This window comes from Rhinoraja longicauda, chromosome 17 (assembly GCF_053455715.1).
Source record: "Rhinoraja longicauda isolate Sanriku21f chromosome 17, sRhiLon1.1, whole genome shotgun sequence".
NCBI classification, from domain to species: domain Eukaryota; kingdom Metazoa; phylum Chordata; class Chondrichthyes; order Rajiformes; family Arhynchobatidae; genus Rhinoraja; species Rhinoraja longicauda.
In genome coordinates this window covers 17236042-17257110 of record NC_135969.1, presented here as the reverse complement: position 1 = coordinate 17257110, position 21069 = coordinate 17236042, and the positions used below count along the sequence as shown (strand labels likewise).

The 21069-nt window shown below is 41.8% G+C and overlaps 1 protein-coding gene across 1 annotated transcript in view; it reads right to left on the bottom strand.

Moving 5' to 3' along the window:
- Nucleotides 1-21069, bottom strand: part of prkar2aa (protein kinase, cAMP-dependent, regulatory, type II, alpha A) — a 150928-nt gene that overhangs the window by 16519 nt on the left and 113340 nt on the right. The window contains exons 6-8 of the mRNA XM_078414225.1: nt 16389-16542; nt 3198-3299; nt 741-815 (exon numbers count right to left, since the gene is read on the bottom strand). Coding sequence (XP_078270351.1) covers nt 741-815; nt 3198-3299; nt 16389-16542 — 331 coding nt within the window. The remainder of the gene's footprint in view (nt 1-740; nt 816-3197; nt 3300-16388; nt 16543-21069) is intronic.

Here is a 21069-nt window from a genome sequence, read left to right as displayed (position 1 = left end):
CAGAGGGCGATGTGTACTTTAAATGAGCTGTCAGAGGAATCTGGTGGGTGGTGAAGGGAAAGTGACATCGATTAGGAAGACCATAAATGGGTTTTTGATGGTCAGCGTAGAATTGGTGGGCCTGAGGGCATTTCTATGCTCATGGAGTCTCTCTCCAACTCCATGATATTGCTTGCATACGCGCACATTCATAGGCCAGGCTAGTCAATGTTGACTCTTGAAATGACGTCTCCACAAAAACAGCTGCTAACTCAAAGGTTTTGATCTGACAAGCCCTGCAAAAAAAAAAAGTAGCTTCAAAAGTGTGCCAGAAAACAAAAGAAAATCAAATAGCAGTGCGGCACATTGGCGCAGTGGTAGAGTTGCTGCCTTACAGCACCAGAGATCTGGGTTCGATCCTGACTACGAGTGCTGTCTGTACGGCGTTTGTACTTTCTCCCTGTGACTGCGTGGGTTTGCCCCGGGTGACTCCCACACTCCAAAGAAATGCAGGTATGTAGATAAATTGCCTTCTGTAAAATTGTAAATTGTCCAAAGTGTTTGGATAGTATTAGTGCACGGGGTGATCACTGGTCATCGTGGACTCAGTGGGTCGAAGGGCCTGTTTCCACACTGTGTCTCTAAAGTAAAGTTCAAAGTAAAGAAAATGGTGAAGAAGAGTTATTGCATGTTGGATATATAATTGTTAAAATAAAAGAAATGTCATAAAGGTAGCCCATCTCATGAAGTCGACTTCTTACCTGCCTAATGATAAGTTCATTGTCTTGATATGATCGCGCTGTTATTACATCAACGATCTTCATCCTCTCTGAAAGCTGAAACCGTAATTAGATATTAAAGAGAACTTTGGAAAAATTTGATGACTTTAATACAGTTCAATAAACATCAATTCATATAAATCACTGACAGCATGATTAAGGAAAATCCCAAGCATTTTTTGTTGTATATTAATGGCAAGAGGGTAATGAGGGAAGGAATTGGACCCATTAAGGACAAAAATGACAATCTGTGGAGGGACTTCAACATCAACAAAACTTTATTGTCACTCGGCACAACACCGAACGAAATTTCAGCAGTCACACAAAACACAGCAAAAAAGAAAAGAACACAGGACACCCGACCCCAACACAAACATCCATCACAGTGACTCCAAACACCCCCTCACTGTGATGGAGGCAACAAAACTTCCCCTCTCCTCCCCCCGCACACACGGACAGACAGCTCGACCCCCACCGAGGCAACCGACACGCACAGCCCCCGCAAGGGGATGGAAGGCCCCCCGGCCGAGCCGCACCGGGCACTGAAACGTCCCGCGGCCGCACCGGGCGATGTTAAGTCCAGCGGCCGAGCCGCACCGGGCACTGAAACGTCCCGCGGCCGAGCCGCACCGGGCACTGAAACGTCCCGCGGCCGAGCTGCACCGGGCACTGAAACGTCCCGCGGCCGAGCCGCGCCGGGCACTGAAACGTCCCGCGGCTGAGCCACGCCGGCGATGTTAAGTCCAGCGGCCGAGCCGCGCCGGGCGATGGAAGGCCCCGCGGGCGAGCTGCGCCCCGGGGAAGAGACCTAATAAAAGAAAGGTTTTCCCCCCCACACACATACAGTCAAAAACAGAAACAAAAACCATCCCAACACCGACACAAACAAAAAAAGAAAAAAAGACAAACAGACTGCCAGAGAGCCGCAGCCGTTAGGCGCAGCCAACTCCTCACAGTTCGTATTCTAGAATACTAGGCCATGATAGTGCAAGCCAAAGTATACAGTGCAACCTCAGTACAGGTGCTCCTCGACTTACGATGGGGGCTTACGTTCCGATAAACCCATCGTAAATCGAAAATATCGTAAGTCGAAAACGCATATCGCTAGCCCGGATCAAAATTCAAAGTACGATAGCTACTGAATGTGTATCGCTTTTGCACCATCGTAAAGTCAAAATATTGTAAGTCGAAGCATCGTAAGGCGAGGAGCATCTGTAGTGTAAAACTTTACTTTTAGCTCTAAATCTCAGCAGAAGCCCAAATCAATTATCTTCAAGATGACCTTAAAAATGAACTAAAGATAATGCCCGCCCACAACTTCAATCACTTCCAAATGAATTCTCATGATTTTTTGCCTTAAATGAACTTAAAGGGCACAGATGGGAATTCAACCTGAAACAAAATTAGGCTGTATTGCCAATTTGCTCTTCATTTTTACCATCCAAACATGGGTATAGTCTCATTGCAAAGAATGGTGGAGAGGAATGAAGAGGATGGTTTTGTGTGCCAGTTTTGCATTCATTGCTCTCCGTTCTAGTTTTCTCGTATTTCTATGCGACATAGAAGGAGGCCATTCAGCTAATTGCTAGCTCTTGGTGAAAACCTATCAAACCAATTCCATCCCCTTACGTTGCTGTTAACTTATTCTCTCACATAGGCCAGTTACACAACCCTGGTTCCCTAGTAGTCAACTGCACCACGGTATTTACAGTAGCCAGTTAACCCAGCATGTCTGAGATTCGGGAGGAAACTGGAACACCTAAGATAATCACATGCATTCAGAGTGAAGATGGAAACTTTACGCAGACAGCACTGCAGCTCAGGATTGAACCTGCAAGATTGGAAGCAGCTGCACTCGTTCTGACCAGCATTAGTCAACAGATCTTTGGCGCTCCTCTTGCTCCATTCTTATGTCCATTATTGGGCAATGCGCTTCAACTGCAGGATCCAAAATATTGGAAGGCACCCGAATAAAACACCTCAGCCCCTGTTCCCTTCCTCCAAAACTCTTTAGCCAAGCTTTTGATTAACGGCTGTGATATCATACAGCTTACATGAAATTCCACCTGATAACGCCAATATGTCTCAGAGTGTTACTATGCTAACTAAATGTTCTTTGTTCTCTAATTGGCACAGTGGGGCAGTGCTAGAGTTGCTGCTTTACAGCGCCAGAGTCTCTGGTTTGATCCAAAACTCTGGGTGATGTCTGGACAGAGTTTTATCTTCTCCCTGTGACCAGATGGGTTTCCTCCGGGTGCTCCGGTTTCCTACACAGCAGAAACATACTTACAATTTTTATCAGAGCCAATTAACCTACAAATCTGTAGGTCCTCCAAAGCCATACAGATTTGTATGTTAATTGGCTTTGGTAAAAATTATAAATTGTTCCTGGTGTGCAGGATAATGCTAGTGCACAGGTGTACAAGAAAACAACTATACCTCCAGCGATTTCAACAGAGGAACTGATTCAATGAATGATTCATACACCTTCCTCCTCTTTGCATTGTTTTTCACAATTATTCGCCGAAATGTAACACGGTCCTGCAAAGAAAAAGGAAAATGAACCAATAGAAATCTTAACCAACAGAACACATTTTTGGAAAGTACAGAATTCTTCAGGTTACAGCCCCCACACATCTCAAATAACTAGTTTTTATTTTGTCCTGGCACATCCAAAAAAAAACAATAAAGTTATGTATGTGGTGCAGGCCGATAGATACTATTGTTTCGTCTTCTCCAGTTTTCGTTAGTATTTAAATCTCAGTCGTAAGGGTTACGATCTAAACTGCTTCTGGTGGCTTTTGAGTGGGCATAAAATTTAATTTAATTTAAAACTAAGAATCGTCTGTAAAATTTCAAAAAAATGTAAAATATGTTCAAAATAATTAGCAGAATTAGCAATATGGATGTAGACCATTCAGTTTGCCTGGCTTTTTCTACCATTCAATTGGATTAGTTGTTCATGCACCTGACCCTCATTCTGGCCTCACTGAAATATAATGCATTCAGTTTGCAACTTTGTTCTCCGCAGTTCCACAAGGCTTTTCATTCCCCTATTATTGACGGTTACAAATACACTGCACGGACGCCAAATATCACTAACTCACTCCACTCCTTCACCCTCAACACAGACTGTCCACAAGTCCTGCCAAATTCAATCAAAAACACTCACCATCTCCCAATGCTCGCACCAGAATTCAAGGAATACCATCCTATGCAGTAAACCCATGATTAGTCAAATTGAAAGTACACACCCCTGGCTAACAAGGATAGCGTGGCTGTTAAGTTTGAGACTGACAGTTCAGTTTCCTTTTATTGCTTCATTCCCCCTTTTTTAGACAACAATGTGTGTAGCCTGTTACATCGACTGTATCCGCTGTTCAAGATGTGGACTCTTATACATTGGCGAGACCAAATGTACACTGGGCGATCGTTTCGCTGAACACCATTAATTTCCCTCCTTCTGGCTTTACATTTCACTCCCGACATCCTTTTGAATTGAATTGAATAAATGTTATGAACCAAGACTGCCTGAACCCACCTGATTTCCCGGTTGCTAAACACTTTAATTCCCCTTCCCACACTGACCTTTTTGTCCTAGGCCTCCTCCATTGTCAGAGTGAGGCTAAATGCAAATTGGAGGAACAGCATCTCATATTTCACTTGGGCAGTTTACAACTTAGGGGTATGAACATTGATTTCTATAACTTCAAGTAACACCTGCATTCCCTCTCTCCATTCCTCCCACACCCAAGTCTTTCTTTCTCACCGAGCTACAGCTAACAATGACCTGGTTCCTTTTATCATTGTTACTTGTTTGCATATCTTTCATTCATTTGTTCTATATCTCTCTACATTATTGTCCATATCTCTTGTTCCCCTTTCCTGTGACTTTCAGTCTGAAGAAGGGTCTCAACCTGAAATGTCACCCATTCCTTCTTTCCAGAGATGCTGCCTGTCCCGAGTTACTCCAACATTTTATGTCTAATTTGAGTTGCCTTCTGGACTCAATACTGAATTTTTCAAGTGATTCGATTTCAGTCCGTGCCAATCATCCATCTGTGATACGAGCTCAGCGTGTTTATTTGTCCCCTTTTCTGAGGCAGGTCTTCCTTTAGCAAATCCTCCATTCTTTTGCCAGTGTTCTCACTTTCTAACTCCTCCCTTTCAATCAACGACCAGATAACTTTTCACTTTTCCTCTCCGACATACTCATCTCCCATCCCCGAGTCCCTATTTTTTATTTTATCTCCCCTCTTTCCCCTCCCCAATCCCCTATCATTAATTTCCCTCCATCTGGCTTTACATTTCACTCCTGACACCCCCTTTGAATTGAATTGAATAAATTTTACAAACCAGGTATGTATGCATACACGGAATTTGCCTTGGTACTTTGCACGCAAGGATAACAACACGATGTACAGTAGACAATTAAAAATAAAACATTATAATTTAAACATGTGAAGAATAAAATAAAATACCAGAGCAAAGGACACTACAGACTTTTGACTGTTGAGTAGAGCTACTGCGCGTGGAAAAAAGCTGTTTTTATGTCTGGCTGTGGCGGCTTTGACAATCCGGAGTCGCCTCCCAGAGGGAAGTACTTCCAAGAGTTTGTGGCCTGGGTGAGAGGGGTCAGAGATGATTTTAGCCTCTCACTTCCTGGCCCTTGCAGTGTACAGTTTGTCACTGGCTATGGATAAATAAATTCAGTGTCCACACTTAGTTATTAGTTACTCGACGGTTGCCTGATTTTATTCTCTTATGAGGGAGCGTCTCACAGAGGACCAGCATCTGTATGAGTCTCGCCTGACTTGGTTACATTCAGTCAGTCTTTATAGGCAGAGACAAACAACATTCCCGCTTGACACATACTCCGCCTATCTTGTGACGAACAACCTTTTAATGTGTTTTCCTAAGCTAAGTTTTGTTTCTCCAGAAGTCGTTAGCCACTTCCAGAGAAGGCAGTTGTAGTCTTTACTGTGACTTGCAGCTTTAGCTAAATCAACCGTACTATCTCCGTATGGCTGGCATACAAGAAGTGTCTCATCTGTGTTTTTTCTGTAAGCCATGCAACATATTTTTACTCACACTGGCAGACTGTGGCTAACACCCCTGGCTAACAAGAATGCGTTGCAGCCTCCGGATGTCATGCTTGGTGGCTGAGCCAAACCAGACCATGATGGAGAAGGTGAGGACAGACTCTACGAGGGCAGTATAAAACTCGACCATCATTGCCTGTGTCAGATTGTGTTTTCTCAGCCGCCGCAGGAAGTAATCCTCTGTTGGGTCTTTCTGACTGAGAAGTCGATGGTGGCCTCCCATTTAAGGTCCCTGGAGATGATGGTTCCAAGGAACTAAATGACTCCACAGATGTGACTGTGGTGTTGCTGATGGTGAGTGGGGGGAGGGGAGGGGGAGCTCTCCTAAAGTCTACAATCAATTCCACTGTCTTAAGAGCATTGAGCTCAAGGTTGTTGTGATGGCACCAGGATGCCAGCTGTATCATTTCCTGTTTGTGGGCAGATTCCTCCCCATCCTGGATCAGCCCAATTAGGGTTGTGTCGTCCACAAACAATAGAAGCTTGACAGAGGTCTCTTGGAGGTGCAGTCATTGGTATAGAGTGAGTAAAGGAGAGGGAAGAGTACGCAGCCTTGCGGTGCTCCTACGCCGAGGGTCTGCGGGTCCAAGATGTGCTTTCCTAGCCTCACATGCCGTCTCCTGTCTGTCAGAAAGTTGGTGATCCACTGACAGTGGAGTTCAGGCACAGTCAACGGTGAGAGTTTGGAGCATAGTAGTTCTGGCAAAATGGTGTTGAATGCAGAGCTAAAATCCACAAACAAAATCCTTGCATAGGTTCCCTGGCGGTCTAGGTGTTGGAGGATGAAGTGCAGGCCTAGGTTGACTGCGTCATCCACTGATCTAATGGCCCAGTATGCAAAGTGCAGGGAGTCTAGCAGGGGGTTTGTGATATTTTTCAGGTGGGCCAGCACATGTTTCAAGGGTTTTCATAATTACAGAGGTCAGTGTGACAGGCCTGTATTTATTAAGACCAGTAATCCTTGGCGTTTTGGGTACAGGAACAATAGTGGAGACTTTGAAGCAGGCAGGAACAGTGCAGATTTGCAGGGACTGATTGAAAAAGACTGTGTAGACTGGTGCCAGTTGTTCGGCACAGAGCTTGAGGGTAGAGGGGGAAACATTGTCCGGTCCTGGAGATTTCTGACTTCTGTCTCCTGAATAGCTTTTCCACCTTCTCAATTTCTATTGTTATTGATGGAGAAGTGGCCAGACTGAGGAGCAAGGAGGGGGTGGATAGTGGAGGAGGGCCCAGTCTTTGCAGACTGGTCAGGCTGTAAGTGGGTGTGAAGTAGTGATGGGGGAGGGGTGAGGAAGGGAGGGGATACCAGGGTTATGTTTCTGTCTATCAAACCTGCAGTAGGTATTTATTCACAAAATGCTGGAGTAACTCAGCAGGTCAGGTAGCATCGCAGGAGAGAAGGAATGGGCGACGTTTCGGGTCGTTGGTCAGCTGACGATTGTCCAAGGAGCAGGGGAGTTTTCTCCTTGTAGCTGGTGATTTCTTACAAGCCCTTCCACACTGAAGATGAGTCTTTAGCTGAGAACTTGCACCTCAACTTCTCAGAGTACCTTTCCTTGGCAGCTCTGATTCCTCTTCTCAGCTTGGACTTGGCCTGCCTGCAGAGGTTTGCATCCCCGCTCCTGTAGGCCTCATCTTTAGACTGGCGGAGCAGTCCGAGTTCTGCTGTAAACCAAGGCTTGTCGTTGTTGAACCTGATCCGGGTCCGTGTCCTAGTGGGAATGTAACTGTCCTCACAGCGGCACGGTAGTGCAGCGGTAGAGTTGCTGCTTTACAGCGAATGCAGCGCCGGAGACTCAGGTTCGATCCTGACTACGGGTGCTGCACTGTAAGGAGTTTGTACGTTCTCCCCGTGACCTGCGTGGGTTTTCTCCGAGATCTTCGGTTTCCTCCCACACTCCAAAGACGTACAGGTATGTAGGTTAATTGGCTGGGTAAATGTAAAAATTGTCCCTAGTGGGTGTAGGATAGTGTTAATGTACGGGGATCACTGGGCGGCACGGACTTGGAGGGCCGAAAAGGCCTGTTTCCGGCTGTATGTATATGATATGATGATATGAAAAGCTGACACATGATGTCACGGTGTCTGTACATTCATCAAGGCTTGAGGTTACTTCCCTGAACACATTCCAATCAATGCAGTCAAAGCAGGACTGTAGGTTTTTGTTTCCTTTTCATCACGAGCCTTTGTCACAGACTCCACCCATCTTTCAATCAACCCTGGTCCCCTTCACCTGCATCCACCGATCACTTGCCAAGCTTTTTCTATGTTCCTTCCCCCCTAATCAGTCTGGCGAAGGATCCTGACGCAAAATGGCACCTCTCCATTTGGCCCATACCCCATTAAACCTTCCCTGTCCACCCACGTACCTTGCCCAAATGTCTTTTAAATGCTGTTATAGTGCCGGCCTTAACTATCTCTGGCAGCTTGTTCCATATACCCACAACCGTCTGTGTGAAAAAATTGCCCCGCAGGTTTCTTTCAAATCTTCCCCCCCTGACCTTAAATCTATGTCCCCTGGTTCTTGATTCCCCCGCTCTGGGTAAAAGCCTCTGTGCATTTACCCTATATATTCCCTTCATGATCTTATTCATCTCTATGAACACCTTTCACCCTCCTTACTCCTTGGAGTCATCCCAGCCTGCCTTATCTCTCCCAACAGCTCAGGCCCCCAAGTCCAGGCAACTTTCTTGTAAATCTTCTGTAATTATAATTAATTTATTAGCCAAGTACATAAAAACATACAAAAAATTTGATTTTCCATACAGTCATATCAAAAAGGCAACAAGACACACAACTACATAAAAATTAACATAAACATCCACCACAGCGCACTGACAGAAGGCAATAACGTATTATCTTCTTCGCCTCTTTTCTCACTGGTCGGGGCGATCGAAGCTCCCGCAGCGGGCGATCGAACCTCCCGCCTCGGAACGATCAAAGCTCCCGCGATCGGGGCGATTGAAGCTCCAGCGGTTGGAGCTCTAAGTCGATCCCCAACCAAGGGACCGTGAGCTCCATGATGTTAAGTCTGCAGGCTCCGGCGTTTGGAGCTCCCGAAGTCGATCCCCAGCAAAGGGACCGCCAGCTCCATGATGTTTGGCCGCAGTGCAGACGGAGATACGATACAGAAAAGGTTATATCTCCGACGAGGAAAGAGATTTTCAAAAGTTTCTTCAACCCCCCCCCCCCCCCCCCCTAAAACATACATTTAACAACAGACTAAAAACAACAAAAGAAGAAAAGGACGAGACAGACTGTTGGCGAGGCTGCCATCGTATGGCGTCACCCGGTGGTAATGGGTGCACTCTTTCCAACTTCACACCATCCTCCCAATAGCAGTGTGATGGATAATCCAAATGCAGCCTCACCAACATCTGTACAACTGTAACATAACATTCCAACTTCTATACTAAATACCCTGACCGATGATGCCACTTTCAAGGAATTATGTACCTGCACACTAAGATCCCACTGCTCTACAACACTCCCCGGGGCTCTGCCATTCAATTAATTGTAAAATTCTTTTAGAACGGCAATAGATCCCAACATACAATTTGATTGAACATAACATTCAATCACTGCATACTGATTTTCTTTAATAAGTCTTGTGCAATGCATTAACAGCTTTGTGATGTTAAAATGGCAAAGCCTCAGATACATCACGGGCAAAACTACAAGAAATCCACTGTTGTAAAGATAGCGGAGCTTCATGTGCAACAAAAAAACCCCAAAGGAAATACCCGAGTGGGAGAATAAAGAACTAGAGGCTTAGGTTTAAGGTGTGGGGGGAAAGATTTAATAGGAATATTAAAGAATTTAAATGGAATAAACTGCAGAGGAAGTAGTTAACACAGATCAAACGATAGGCAAATGGAACAAGCTTAGATGGGCATCTTGGTCAGCATGGACGAGTTGGGCTGAAAGGTTTGTTTCATGCTGTATGTCTTAATTTCAATTATAATTATTTTAAATAATCTACAAATGGTATCCATTATAGATTCTTAATGCCAGATTATATACAGTGCCCTCCATAATGTTTGGGACAAAGACCCATCATTTATTTATTTGCCTCTGTACTCCACAATTTGAGATTTGTAATAGGAAAAAAAATCACATGCGGTTAAAGTGCACACTATCAGATTTTAATAAAGGCCATTTTTACACATTTTGGTTTCACCATGTAGAAATTACAGCAGAGTTTATACATAGTCCCCCCATTTCAGGGCACCATAATGTTTGGGACACAGCAATGTCATTTAAATGAAAGTAGTCATGTTTAGTATTTTGTTGCATATCCTTAGCATGCAATGACTGCTTGAAGTCTGCGATTCATGGACATCACCAGTTGCTGGGTGTCTTCTCTGGTGATGCTCTGCCAGGCCTGTATTGCAGCCATCTTTAGCTTATGCTTGTTTTGGAGGCTAGTACCCTTCAGTTTTCTCTTCAGCATATAAAAGACATGCTCAATTGGGTTCAGATCGGGTGATTGACTTGGCCACTCAAGAATTGACCATTTTTTAGTTTTGAAAAACTCCTTTGTTGCTTTTGCAGTATGTTTGGGATCATTGTCTTGCTATAGAATGAACAGCCAGCCAATGAGTTTTGAGGCATTTGTTTAAACTTGAGCAGATAGAGCACTTCAGAATTCATTATGCTACTACCATCAGCAGTTGTATCATCAATGAAGATAAGTGAGCCAGTACCTTCAGCAGCCATACATGCCCAGGCCATTACACCCCCACCGCTGTGTTTCACAGATGAAGTGGTATGCTTTGGATCTTGGGCAGTTCCTTCTCTCCTCTGTACTTTGCTCTTGCCATCACTCTGATACAAGTTAATCTTCGTTTCATCTGTCCACAAGACCTTTTTCCAGTACTTCTTGGCAAACTGTAACCTGACCATACTATTTTTGCGGCTAATGGTTTGCATCTTGCAGTGTAGCCTCTGTATTTCTGTTCATGAAGTCTTCGGTGGACAGTGATCATTGACAAATCCACACCTGACTCCTGAAGAGTGTTTCTGATCTGTCAGACAGGTGTTTGGGGATTTTTCTTTATTATAGAGAGAATTCTTCTGTTACCAGCTGTGGAGGTCTTCCTTGGCCTGCCAGTCCCTTTGCGATTAGTAAGCTCACCAGTGCTCTCTTTCTTCTTAATGATGTTCCAAACAGTTGATTTTGGTAAGCCTAAGGTTTGGCTGATGTCTCTAACCGTTTTATTCTTGTTTCTCAGTCTCATAATGGCTTCTTTGACTTTCATTGGCACAACTTTGGTCCTCATGTTGATAAACAGCTATAAAAGTTTCCAACGGTGATGGAAAGACTGGTGGAAAGACGAGGTGCTGAGAACTCTCTTATACCTTCATTAAGGAGGCAATTAAACACACCTGAGCAATTGTAAACGCCTGTGAAGCCATGTGTCCCAAACATTATGGTGCCCTGAAATGGGGGGGGGGGGGGGGGGGGGTGAACTATGTATAAACACAGCTGTAATTTCTACATGGTGAAACTAAAATGTATAAAAATGGCCTTTAATTAAATCTGACAATGTACACTGTAACCACCTGATTTTTTTCTATTACAGATCTCAAATTGTGGTGTACAGAGGCAAATAAATAAATGATGAGTCTTTGTCCCAAACATTATGGAGGGCACTGTAATTCTATCATTCAGCCAGTGGTGGTACTACAGACCACAGCTTTGCATCTCCCAGCATAAAGGCCTGAAAAGCAAAGAAATACCTACCAGATAGCAAGCTTTTTATAACAGATAATTTAATTAACATTGAGTGGGAAAACAAAATTAACATTAATGGTGTAGAGAATGCATTTATTGATTGTACAAGAGATGTTGTCGAGATCAACGTGTCGAGGAGCCAATAAAGGAATTGACTATTTTAGATCTGCTTATGAATAATAGGGAATAATAAGGTTAATTGATGACCTGGACATTAAGGGCTCTTAAAGATAAACTAATCACAATATTGTGGAATTGCAAATAAAAATCAAACATTGCTTGGTACAATCTGAATCCAAGGTCTTCAATGCGAATAAGGGAAATTATGAAATCATGGCATGACTATGGTACAAATTATATGAAATACGGAATCTCAAACAGATGAAGACAGAGCGCTATAGTAACTCAGTGGGTCAGGCAGTGTCTCTGAAGAACATGGGCCGGCGGACATTTCAGGTCCGGACCCTTCAGACTGATTATTGGGGATGTTGGGGGGGGGGGGAAGAAACTCAAACTAATCATATTTTCATCCGTTCAAAATCTACATAATGGAAGTACATGTAAACCAGAATAGCGCAAATAACTGAATGCAAAATTAACATAATTAAGATAACCTGAAGTTCTTGATCATGAAAATATCTACTTACATCTCTGGGCTGCATTTAATGGCAATGCTAATTCCTGACAGTGAAAATCAAGCCCAGCCACTAATTTATTTCATGGATGATTTCTGAGCAACAAAACACCAAATGAGGCTTTTTCTGGCAAAATAACTGACGTGATGGAAGGAAATGGCTGTGGCTTCTGTCATAAGTTCTGTTTCCTTTGAACATTATATAAAACATGCCTTTTGGTAGCAATACCAAGCAAGCAATCCCAGTCTCCAATCACTATTATCGATAGATCCTGTGCTTTAGTGATGCATATTTTCAGTGTATATGCATATGTATACACATTACACACACCATTCTTATAAAAATGTAACTCCTTACCATTTACGTCCATTTATTCAAAACCATTTTTCTGTACACTAATTATTGCACTTCATGAGTAATCAACTCGAACATGAAAGATTTTTCATGAAATTTTAGCAATGTATTCTTTTTAGCTTTTGTCCTTCTATATTTTTGAATTGTAACAGCACTTTGTTTTCAGATGCTGCACTGATAGACAAGAGAAAACTGAACCAGACAGGAAAGCATTGGATTAATTGAGCTTGGAGATGGCAATTGTATCATGGTGAGAATTTAGGCTGAGCAATATAAAATAATGTGTAGTGAAAATAAATGGCTATTTAACCACTGATTGTATAAATCCATACCATTAGCATACAAGCAACAATTCCCAACACATTAATGATGACACTGTGGCACAGCTGATAGAGCCGCTGCCTCACAAAGCCAGAGACCTGGTTCGATCCTGACCTCCGGTGCTGTCTGTGTGGAGTTTGCATGTTCTCCGTGACCGCGTGGATTTCCTCCAGGTGCCCCGGTTTCTTCCCACATCCCAGACGTACAGGTTTGTAAATTAATTGGCCTCTGTAAATTGCCCCTAGCGTGCGGGGAGTGGATGAGAAAGTGGGATAACATAGAACTAGTGTGAACGGGTGATCAATGGTCGGCATGGACTGGGTGGGTCAAAGGGCTTGTTTCCATGCTGTATCTCAAAATAAAACTAATTATGTAAGAGATATTTGAATTGTTTGTGCAGATCAGAAATTGCACTCAGCCAAATTTTCCACTCCATATTCTGTGACATTTATTTCCACGCTGTCTAGACACACAGAAACTATATCCATCTGCAGAGGCGTTTGAATTGGTAAGCTCTGGCATAAATGATTAAAATCTTCACAATCTGTCTTACATGCTATTACAGGAAGCATCCACAACTGTCTGTGCTCAGATTGCGGGAGCAATCTCAAGGATTGACATTTGAAAACACGACTCCGATTAGTTTTTTGTAAAAAGTGATATATAAACATTTGTACTTCAAAAGACATGTGGAAACTCGGTCTCCTAGCTTTTCAACTTATGTGCTCATTTCAAAATTAATTGGTACAATACTTAAAAACGTCCAGTGGCTGATGTTGTTGGAGAGGATTTCTAATTTCATCAAAGCATGTGACCTAATTTCAATTGGAAATGAGGTACTGGAAAAAACCAGATAAGTGATTCAGTCTTCAACTGTATACAGCAGCACAATGACAGCAGACCTTGCAAGGTAACAATATTAGTGATCTGACTAACTCAAAGATATCTTGACGTTTTACACTCATTATTGGTTATCTGCAAAGGGGCAGAGTTGCTCTGTAGCTGTCAATAACAGATCAAGGACAGCTTTACTCTCAAGCATTAGCACTGACTTCCATTGCGAGTGTAAGTGTGCGGATCTGGATTTAGCATATTCTCACAAGCAATATTTTTCTCCAAAGATAGACACAAAATGCTGCAGTAACTCAGCGGGTCAGGCAGAATATCTGGAGGAAAGGAATAGGGTCGAGATTTGGATCAAGACTCTTCTTCAGACCCAATCTGAGGAATGGCCTCGACCCGAACCATCACCTATTCCTTTTCTCCAGAGATGCTGTCTGACCCGCTGAGTTACACCAGCATTGTGTGCCTATCTTCAGTGTAAACTAGCATCTGCAGTTCCTTCCTACACAATATTTTTCTCTAATTATATGAGCACCACATTTGTCACATAGCTACACAGTTTCCAGTGGGGCCAAAGGACAAAAAGTCTTAAAACATTGCTTCTTTTTCCAGTTCTTGATTTCAACTCAGACATAAGTTCCACCTAAATCCAACTTACTGACAGTGATATCAACAGATCCTCTGTTGATCAAAAAGCTCTCTTGGGGTCATCGGACAACAATAGTCAATAGATGCAGATGCTACGAGAGGCTGATCATACATTTCTCTGCAAGGAAGATCCAGTTTGGGATCTTGCTGAGGTAACTCGCAATTTTTGCATTGTACCCATCAATAGAAAGATTTTGGTGGATGGATACAAGTAGTAGCAGTCAATTCCATTGCTCATCAAAGGCATTGTATATGGCTACTTCCTCAATCATCTAGCATATCTTTACTGAACTGTATGCAAAAAAAGGAAATTCATTTGAACCATCATATTGAACCACCAGATCTGAAACAACCTTACATTACACACCAAAATAACAATCAACAGTTAGAAAAAAGCCAACTTCAAATCATAAAACTTCTTTAAAGAACTTCCAGCTTTGGTAAATACATTGACAAGATTTATTTGTCCTTGTTTTGCTTGAAAGTTTGCACCAAAACCACACACCTAACTAGTGGACACAATGAGAAACATGAAATTGGCCAAAAACAACACAATGAGCAAGTTCCCTCTTATCATATAACTAGTTAGCAATGCGTCCATTATGTGTGTGTTTTTACTACCTTTTTTCCCTCTTTGTCCGTTTTGTGCAGGATTTTTAATATTTAACTGGTAATAAGATAACAATCAGTATTTTACTTCAATAAGTGATATTGGAACATAAAGCAATGCAGCGCAGGAACTGGCCCTTCATCCCACAATGTCTGATGCCAAGATAAACTAATCCCATCTGCCTGCATATGATCCATATCCCTACTTTCTCTGAATAACGATGCCTATCTTAAAGCCACCTAAATATCATGATCTGTTGGGAAAAATATACTTGCCCCACATTATTAATTGCCATTCAAATTAATACTTTGTTAATTTAATTCCTGCATTAATATCAACAAGCAGCCAAAGATGTACAATGAGTTTTTGTCTGATTAAACTCTGCAAATTGTATCTTGGAACATTTTCCCTTAATTAAGGATGCTCCAAAACAAAAACAAATCATTGCGTGAACCTAATTTCTAACTTGGCCTGAAACAACTTCCAACAAGTCCCGCAATATCTTAACGACAGAATGACCCCACACTCTGACAGTATGGGAGACATAAATTTGTCCTCATGGAATTCACAAATTACTTCCAAAACAACCTGGGATACAGAATAAAAATTCACTCTTAGAAAACGTATTCATTTTTTTCACATGAACAATTATTTTTTCAGGTAGACACAAAATGCTGGAGTAACTCAGCGGGACAGGCAGCATCTCTGGAGAGAAGGAATGGGTGACGTTTCGGGTCGAGACCCTTCTTCAGACTAAAATTATTTTTTCAGCTTGCATTTCTTGACGCATGTGCAGATGACACAGCTTCAAGTTACGAAAGATCATGATGCAAACTGTTCGCAGAGAACGCATTACTCCTGCACCCCATCCCAACCACGCAGGGGTCACCTGTATCTGACCCAGCATCTCTTTCCTAACCAGTTTCCATGGTACCAATTTTATCCAGACAGGGAAACGATTACAGAATATAGCCTTGACTGACAGCCTTGATGTTCTTATGCAGCCTTGTGTTTTCTTTCTAATCATATGTTAGCTGCACTTAAGTCCTTTTATTTCTTCTTCCTTAGACTACATGTTAGAAAGTAGTCCTACCCATACCGTACCTTTCTAAACACCATTACTGACGCAGCACCAGGTGTCACAGGTCGCAAAATACTCAGCCATGATTAATATTTAAGAATTAATATTTGAGCAATATTTAAGTCTTATTTAAGAAATAAGTCTTAAACTTTAAAAGAAATCAATTTTCAAAAGTTCAGATCTTTTAAAGAAGTGAATACAAAGACTGTTTAATCCGATAAGAAACAGTTCATTCAATAATAAACAAATATTTGGCAGGCTTCCCCAATTTTATTTTTGCTATTTTAATGTTACTTACCAGCCCCCAAAGAGCTCCTTCTGTGGTAGCAATGATCGTAGCAGCCCTTGGAGTGTTGTACATCAGTGCCAGCTCACCGAAGCTGCCGTGATTGTCATATTTGCCAACGAGCAGAGGCTGCCCACCCTTTGTTACATATATATCATATGTACCCCTGTCAAAAAAAATGCAAGAGAAAAAGCATTGAGCGTTTTGACAAACTCATGGCTTGCATATTTCGTTCTTTCAGCCTAAACAGTCCAATATTCAAAATCTTCTGTAAGTGTCCAATACCTGCTTTTCGGGGACTTTTACTACTATTGGGGGACTTACATCAACACCTCTATTTTCTTTGAAGATTGAAGATATTTAATATGTTGACGAATATTCTATCAAACTTCTACAGGTGTACAGTAGTGAGCATACTGACTGGTAAAATCACAAAGTGATTCAACAACTCAAACACCCAGAAACTGAGATGACTGAGCAGTGGACACTACCAACGACTGACCTCTCCACAATCAAAGAGATTTGGTGGAGGCTCCTGTATCTTCTTTCTGATGATAGTAGCAAAATGAGAGCGTGGCTAGAATGGTGTGGATTTTTGATTATATTGGTTGCATTTTTTAGGCGCTACCTCATAAAAAATCCACACTTCTTGAACACGCTCTCATTTTGTTACTGCCATATAAAAGATACAAGAGCCTGAAAACATAGATCACCAGGTTCAAGAATAGGTTTGTCCCAGCAACAATCAGACTCCTAAACACAACAATAATCTTCTTTGGACTGTCTTTGGTTGCAATATGAGCTTTGCTTTTTGCTCTATTATGATTACTGAATATTATATTTATTATGTTATTTGTGTGTTATTGCAGAAAGTAAACATTTCATTGTTCCACTGTCAGTACATATGACAATCATACCCTCGACTCTTGGAATGAAATCTATCATCCTCATCATGCCTGACTAACCTGCAACTTCAGGCATTTGAATGAAGTTGACTCATAATCCTCAGTTCAAGGGTAACTTTTGATAGAAATAAATGCTGTCATTGACAGCAATGTCAACAATTAATGAATGAGTAAAGATGTCTTCAGTGGCCATTTCTTTCACAGAGATTGACTAAAATAAAAATTATTGATTAAATAATTGAGGAAGCTCTTCCAAAGGTTTAGCTCAGTGGTATGTTTGATGTGTGACAATGACCAGAGTAGAGACCAACACATCCAAAATTCAATCACTACTCTACCCTTGACTGCTTGGAGCACTGATGGGCTTCTCAACCAGATACCACGAATGTGCCTTTACAGAGGAGAATGTATTCTGTCTTCTAAGAATTATTCAAATATTTGGTGTTTTGGATAAGTTGCATAGGTCCTTTGGCAACTTAATAGTTTCTGCAACGTTCGGCAATGAAAGATGAAATTTAACAAGGAAGTGAAAAAGAGTAGGAATGCTGCCATGTTGAAAGTCTAATATTTAAATAGATTTCTAAAGGAATTATTCAAAGTGGTGGTCTAGAATTTTTTTTCTATTTCAACAAAAGAATGGTTAGCAAAAATCTGGAGACCAACTCATCTGATGAAAGACTGCTTTAGGAAGTAGTGATGCATTGCACAGCCAGCAATTCAACATCCCTGTCCTGATGTCCTCACCTTTTAATTTGTAATGCAAAATGACAGGAGATTTGGCGCAATAACCAGAAAACCCAAATACAATGAGGTGAAATTTACTACTTGGGAAGCGCAAGATTTCATTAAAAACAACAGCTTACAAATCGTAGGTCTTTGATGCAATGTCAAGATATAGGTGGGAATACATTCAGCTTTTAACAGCAAAGCAAGGTGCGGTAGGCTTCAAGAGAATTTAGGAAAATTATATTTTTAGTGAATATGAAATCATCAAAGGTTTTCCTGCTTTTTGTTTCACAAATGCGATGGTGGACAATTTGCAAGTATAATGCAGAGCTTCATTATAAATCTCTAAGGTAGGAAAACTTTGTCCAATTTTGCATTAATGGAAGTGCTTTTAAATTAGCCACTTATACACCACAGCAGACGTGGCAACAATCCAGTTTGTGTGGGAAATGCATTCCTAGTCCAAGCTGACAAGTCAGTGTTTGGGGAGTTGGGAGTGTTCACCTGCAGCAAGACAAAACAATACAGAAGATGTGAACTCCATTTAACAATGCCAATGACTGATATTTGTAACTGCCATACCAAACAAGATCGTGGGAATTGAACTAATTGAATAACTCTTTCTAAGAGCAAATATTAAATATCAATTAGGGATTAAATATCAAACAGCCAATTGTTGAGCTTTAAATAGATACTAGTGGAGGCATAGAAAGGGTAGATAGGATAGTGTTTCCCATGGTAGGGGTATGTAAAACTATAGGGCTAAGATTCAGAGTGAGAGGGAAGAGGTCTAAAGGGGATCTGAGGAGTAAATTTTTCACAGGATTAGTGCTATTCAGAAAGAGTGGTGGAAGCAGGAAGAGTAACAATAGTTAAGAGGCGCATGGACAGGTACTTAAATGAGCAGGGCATTGAGATTGCAAGTGAGATTGGTATTGATAGGCAGGATGGCTCGCATTGATGTGGTGGCTCAAAGGATCTGTTTTTCTGCTGCACAATTTATGACTGGAATTGAAAAGCAAATTTCTATCCTGTTGAGTTTGTAGGTAACAAAGCATCAACAAAAATTCAAATAGGGTCAACAGCAGGCAATGCTGTGGAGGTTGAATAACCAGACTTGATGCTGAACAGATGTGATACTTAGCTCAGGATTAAACAGGATGTACGATTTAACATAATCTGACATAAATTAAGGCACTGAATGAAAACTCTATTCCAGAAGATATCATTGTCTCCAAGTTTATCCAGTTTTAGGAACAGGAGAGTTATTCACATATAAGGCCATGAAAGCACAAAATGAGAAGCACTCTTTAATTCTACTTTTGGAAACAAAAAGGTAACACCTTGACTCTAATTTCTAATTTCACATGAGTTGCAGCATGTATAGCCAATGATTAGCAGAAAGAAAAGCTGCTTTTCCCCAAGGCCATTTGACAGATTGACACCATTTAAATAAATTGACGGCTAATTGGGTTACATGTTCCTTTATCCGGTTTTCCGAGCATTGTTCTCATTCAACTGATTATCAGGGAATTTACACAACAGAGTCGAGAAGCAGACACTTTATTGAAACTTTAAAACGGGTTTATTTTGCTCAAAACTAAAGGACAGAAGATGTTGTATTAACACATTGAGGCGAAATAAAACAAACCTAATTTATGTATCACATTTAAGATGGTTGAATTTCAAAAGGAAAAATGAAAATACAAAAGTGAGTGATTTTGCAGATAGTGAAGTTGGTTGTGAAAGATCAGGATCTGGATCGATTGGCCAGGTGGGCTGAGGAATGGTTGATGGAATTTAATACAGAGAAGTGTGAGGTGTTGCACTTTGGGACGTCTAACAAGGGCAGGACCTACACTGTAAATGGTAGGCCTCTGGGGAGTGTTGTAGAGCAGAGATCTAGGCGTGCAGGTGCATGGTTCCATGAAGGTCGATTCGTAGGTGGTCAAAAAGGCTTTTAGCACATTGGCCTTCATCAGTCAGAGTATTGAGTACAGAAGTTGTGAGGTTATGTTGCAGTTGTATAAGACGTTGGTGAGACCGCATTTAGAATATTGTGTTCAGTTCTGGGCACCATGTTATAGGAAAGATATTGTCAAGCTTGAAAGGGTTCAGAGAAGATTTATGAGGATGTTGCCAGGACAAGAGGGTGTGAGCTTTAGGGAGAGGTTGAGTAGGCTGGGTTTCTATTCCTTGGAATGTAGGAGGATGAGGGGTGATCTTATAGAGGTGTACAAAATCATGAGAGGAATAGATCAGGTAGATGCACAGAGTCTCTTGACCAGAGTTGGGGAATAGAGGACCACAGGACATAGGTTCAAGATGAAGGGGAAAAGATTTAATAGGAATCCAAGGGGTAACATTTTCACACAAAGGGAGGTGGGTGTATGGAACAAGCGGCCTGAGGAGGTAGTTGAGGCTGGGACTATCCCATTGTTTAAAAAACAGTTAGACAGGTATATGGATAGGACAGATTTTTTGGAGGGATATGGACCAAGCACAGGCAGGTGGGACCAGTATAGCTGGGACTTGTTGGCCGGTGTGGGCAAGTTGGGCCGAAGGGCCTGTTTCCACACTGTATTACTCCATGACAACGGTGCTGAAGTGGAGAAGGACAAGAGCTTTAAGTTCTCCGGGGCAAATATTAACAACAAATAGTGCTGGTCCAATCACATTAATGCTACAGCCAAGAAAGCACACCAAAGTCACTGCTTCCTCAGAAGGTGAAATTCTGCAAGTCTCCAATGACTCTTAGCAATTTCTACAAATGTGTTCTAGAAAGCACTATCAAGATTACAACTGGTCTGTGCAAGACAGGTAGAAATCGCAGAAGGTTGTGGATGCAGCCCAGCTCATCGTACAAACCAGTTTCTCTCTCTCCCCATGGCCTTTCTTGCATATTCACATCAAAAGTAAAAAGCAGCAGCTTGAGATTTATAGTTAAAATGCATAGAAATCAATCTGAAATTACACAAACTGTGAGCCATCAAACAGTTCAGGTAATAAGGAAGAGTCATTAATTGCTCTTAAATGCCCCCAATCTATTCAACTGCATCAGA